Source organism: Tribolium madens, unplaced genomic scaffold (assembly GCF_015345945.1).
Source record: "Tribolium madens isolate multiple individuals breed KSU strain unplaced genomic scaffold, Tmad_KSU_1.1 Scaffold_1;HRSCAF=32;Tcas5.2_LG8, whole genome shotgun sequence".
NCBI lineage: Eukaryota > Metazoa > Arthropoda > Insecta > Coleoptera > Tenebrionidae > Tribolium > Tribolium madens.
In genome coordinates this window covers 4,279,837-4,284,473 of record NW_025400984.1, presented here as the reverse complement: position 1 = coordinate 4,284,473, position 4,637 = coordinate 4,279,837, and the positions used below count along the sequence as shown (strand labels likewise).

Here is a 4,637-nt window from a genome sequence, read left to right as displayed (position 1 = left end):
CAGATGAGGGCAACACTCACCCCATTCAATGGGTCATTGGGACTAACAGTCCATAACCGATAATTCAGTGGGGTGGAATTAGGGTGGATGTGCATAATAAGACGTTTGTCTGAACCATGATTCAAATTCTCGTCATCCGGTCCTATTATTTGGGCTTATCGCCTATTGATAAATTCCATTGATTTCAATGGAGGGTGAACATGGGGTGAGATAAGTGAATTTTAGAACAAATGCAATTTTTTCTCTAACGCATATGCAACCAACAATACACCAACTATAATGCGTTTGCGTATCAAAAAATTAATAAGTAAGTGGCTGTGTAAGCGGTTTCTGAGACAAAGTCGTCTTTATTTTATTCACACGACTAGAAAAAGTTGAATTCAAGTCAAATCAAAGTGTCAGAGTAAGTCAAATTATCGATTAATTGGCAAAAAACGTTGTGTCAAACATCAATTAGTTGTTTGTTTTTTATCTTGTAAGACGGGGACTCACCATGAAAAGGCGCCAAATTCAAAATTTCTTTTCCAGAAAATGGCCCACCAACTGGACCGCGTCATAATGTGCCCCATTTGCCTCGACACGATGACAAAACCGATAATTCAGTGCCAAACGGGCCACAGCATGTGCGGTGATTGCATCAAAGACAACTTGGTCACAAGTTGTCCACAGTGCAGAGGCCCGATTTCCAAAACCCGTAATTACCAATTGGAGCAAATCATCGAAAATATGCCGAAAGATTTGAAAAGTCCGTGTTTTTTCGCCGATAAAGGCTGCAAATACATGCTTCTTCCGACCGAGAAGGCCGACCATGAAGTCGAGTGCAAAAATCGGAAGTTTTTGTGCGAAGGTCGCAAATTCGCCAAATGGAAGTGCGAATGGTTTGGGAATTACACCGATTTGGAACAACACTTCAAACAAGTACATGGGAGTGACATGGAGTATAAAATGCAGACTGATATGGACGTAAATCTTGATAAAGACTTCAAAGACGTTAAAATTATTTCGTTTTTTAACGGGGCTCAGTATTTTTGGTACAAGTTTATGGTTGATGTGAGTCAGCAGAGGGTTTTTTGGGTGTTCCAGTTCATAGGGCCCAAAAAACAAGCCAAGAACTACTACTACGAGTTTGAGATTAGTAATGGACCAATCAGGAAGTTCAAAGTGACCGAAGTTTGTGAAAACGATGTCGTAAAGGCTGAAGACTTATTCCGGGACGAGAAATGTGTCACACTAACGTTCAATTCTCTTAAAAGTTATCTAAATGACAAGGGAAAGTTACCAATCAAATTCCGGATTATGGCAATGAGAAAACACAATGAAGTTTCAAAATAATTAATACATTTCGTTTTGTTTAGATTTAAGCTGTAATAAATATTTTTACGTTCATACCAAGCCCTTTGAATAACAGAGTGTCATTTTGCAAGTTATAGTAACCCTAATTAATTACAAATTTGACTCATCTAGTGACTCATGTACAAAGCGATTGGCACGCTTTTGACACGTGACTCCTCACATTCCTTGCAAGTGTAAAACGGATCAAAGAGTCCTGGCCATGACAATCGAACATCGGCCCGCCACCCTTGATTGTCGGTTTTAAGACACAACTGTAGCCTTCTTGATCAAGGGTGCGCATCCCCTTTAACTGGTTTAAATCGTAGAAAAAAGCAATAACGTCAATCGTTTTCTAATTAACTGGTTTTTTCGTCGCATGTGATTTAGTCATCGGAATTAATTGCGAATTGTGAGTTGAGTGAGAGAGGAGGGGTGGTTGGAGTTTTATTTGGGTTCCAATGAACCGACAAGCACACATGTGTGCGTCTAGTACATAATATAAAGAGGGATTTTAATGATGACGGGGTGATTCATACGCGATTGCATATTACAAACGATTTTAATTTCGATCCTCTTATCGCTAGTTAAGACTAGAACGGAATCTATTGAAATTTCGGTCGGTTTCAGGGGTTTGTTTTGTTTGCAGCGGAGTGGTTTATTAGCACTCGATTGCTGATGGGGCACTAGGTGCTACTGCTAATGAGGCGCGACGTGAGAGGCAAAGTAAAATAAAACTAACTCAGGGCAAAAATTTTAGTTTTCTGCTTGGAGAGAAAAAAAAAAAGAATTTGTGAGCTATTTAGGAGAAAATTGAAATTTTCAGTTCTATTTCTTTTAATACAAATACCACAGTTTATCGATTTAAAAATATCACAAAAATGAAAAAATTGTAAAAAAACTTTGAATTCAATTAAATTTTTGATCAGCAAAGTCTATGATTCTAAAATTAAGTTGGCACCATTAAATAATATGTAAGTATGAAATTTATCAGGTGTCATTTAAATAAAAAAGTTGCAATATTTAAAAATACGGGGTTTTCAATTCAATGAAAGGTGGTGGAGAAATAAAAAGTATGGAACCAAACGTTTTTTGCTAAAACTATTTTTTGAAAAAGCTAATTATGTAATGAATGATAAAGTAATATGAAAATATGATGTTCTATCAAGAATACAATTTTTCGAATTTTTGTTTTGTTTTTGAGTTCGACAAAAATTTTTATTTTTTTATGTGGCAACCCACTATAAAACCATTTTCCTCATTAAGGTTATAATCTAAGGATTAGAACTAACTACTTTATATTTGAGGAGCAGACTTGCAAAATGCAATTTGTCCATGTTTTTATGAATTGAAATAAAAGTTTTTAAAGTTTTTTTGTAAAATGCGTAAGTACTTCAGCCGTAAAATTAGTGTCTAATTGTGTCCAATTTGTACCTATTTTTTCACATTTGTTGTCACTGATATAAAAAATTAAAATTATATCTTAAAAGAAGGATAGTTTTTGTTCTCTCCTACAAAAATTCAAATTTGGACAAATTGCTTTGTGAAAGTCTGCTCCTCATTTAATAAAAAAAAATACATACTTAAAGCGCAATTTTGATAAAAAAAAATCGCATAACGTAGTGAATAAACATTGTTCCCATAACGACAATTAAAATTAACGCAGTGTTGTCATATCACTGCCAGATAATTTTTTTATAAATATTTTTTGAAAATTCAAATACTTACATATTATTTACTTAAGGTAGATACAAAAATAGTTACTCATCATGAAAGGATTACTTAAAGTAAATTATAAAAGTAGAATTTTTTAAAGATATTTTACGAGAAAAAAAATTACAATAAAGAAAAGAGGTTACAAAATCTGTATACTTTTAACAACGTACCACGGAGTTTGTGTGCCACTATAAAAATATTCAATTTATCGATTTATCAAAATCAAATTCATARCAAAAAATTTAAAAAAGATGTGAAAACCGAAATTGTAAGATACCATGCGTTCAATTAAAGTGGCCTATGACTTAAATTTAATTGGCAACATTGAAAAACTGAGGCAAAATATAGGAAAATTGACAGGCTTTATATCTTCTTCCACTGTATTTTTCAGTATTGCCAATTTAATTTCAAAGTCAAAGAGGCGATATGATCACACATTTAAAGCCCTTTAAACGTCATATGTCGAAAATAATCTGATTTTCGATGCGATTTTTATACCAGGTGAACAAAAAGTATGGAACTAACTGGCTTAAATTATTATTATTTTTTCGGAAAAAACAATTGATGAATGATAACATATTATAAAAATGTGACGTTCCACAAGAATACAATTTTTAAAAGTTTTTGTTTGTTTCTGAAAACCTTTTTATTTTTTCGAATGTCAACCAACTGTAAAACCTTTTTTTACAAAGGACATGATATAAGGATTACAAATAAATATCTACATTTTAGTCAATTTTCATCGAGAAAAAATCATATTTTATAAGTTTTATAATTGCATTCTCAAAACACGACTACATTTTTATAGCACTTTAATTACTATTTACTGAATGAAAAAACCGCTTGCTCCCATACTTTTTGTTCACCTTTATAAACACTGTTTCCAATTTTTATAACCGTACATAAAATAATTTAGAAATTGCCTGTTCCAGTTTGCCACTAGATATTTAACTTTCAGAAATGAAAATGCAGCGTGTTTTATAAATAGCTCCATTTCGTCGTATTTGTTTTTTGTAATAATAATGGCAACGATAAAAAACACGATGCTGTTCTCAGTAATGTGATGAGTATCATGAGTGGTTAAAAGGCGAACATCTGGTTTTGGGGAGACCAAATTTTAACATTCACGAGGGAATCACAAATGTTTACATTTACATAAAAAGAAATGGTGCCCTCGGTCGAAAAATCTGTTTTAAAATCCCATTACAGATTTTTTGCTTAGTTCAACTCTTAAATTAATATTGCAGAATGAGTCACTTTAAAGTGGGTGTTGCTAGCCAACAGGCCCAATTGCCAGGGCTCCTAATTGGGTAAAAAACATGCTCGCATCTTAGTTCTGTGCGAAAAAATCGCCCTTGTAAATATTCATTATTCTGACCACAAGGCGAAAAAGCCCCATTTTTGCATACCGCCGGTGATAAATCGCTCCGAATAAATACAGGGCAACTTATAAAATATGATTTTTTCTCGATAAAAATTGACTAAAATGTAGACATTTGTAATCTTTATATCATGTCCTTTGTAAAAAAAGGTTTTACAGTTGGTTGACATTTGAAAAAATAAAAAGGTTTTCAGAAACAAAGAAAAACTAA

At 33.1% G+C, this 4,637-nt stretch overlaps 1 protein-coding gene across 2 annotated transcripts; it reads left to right on the top strand.

Annotated features, from left to right (window-relative positions):
* The first annotated feature begins 280 nt into the window (after positions 1-280).
* LOC123003724 (E3 ubiquitin-protein ligase SIAH1-like) lies at positions 281-1,388 on the top strand. 2 transcript variants are annotated; one of them, XM_044396684.1, is made up of 2 exons: positions 281-403; positions 529-1,388. In XM_044396684.1, exon 2 carries the CDS (start codon positions 532-534, stop codon positions 1,330-1,332), a length of 801 nt encoding a protein of 266 aa, XP_044252619.1. In that variant the 5' UTR covers positions 281-403; positions 529-531; the 3' UTR covers positions 1,333-1,388. The 2 variants fall into 2 exon arrangements, with proteins under 2 accessions (XP_044252619.1, XP_044252618.1); XM_044396683.1 differs by having other exon boundaries at positions 295-475.
* Positions 1,389-4,637: the final 3,249 nt, after the last annotated feature.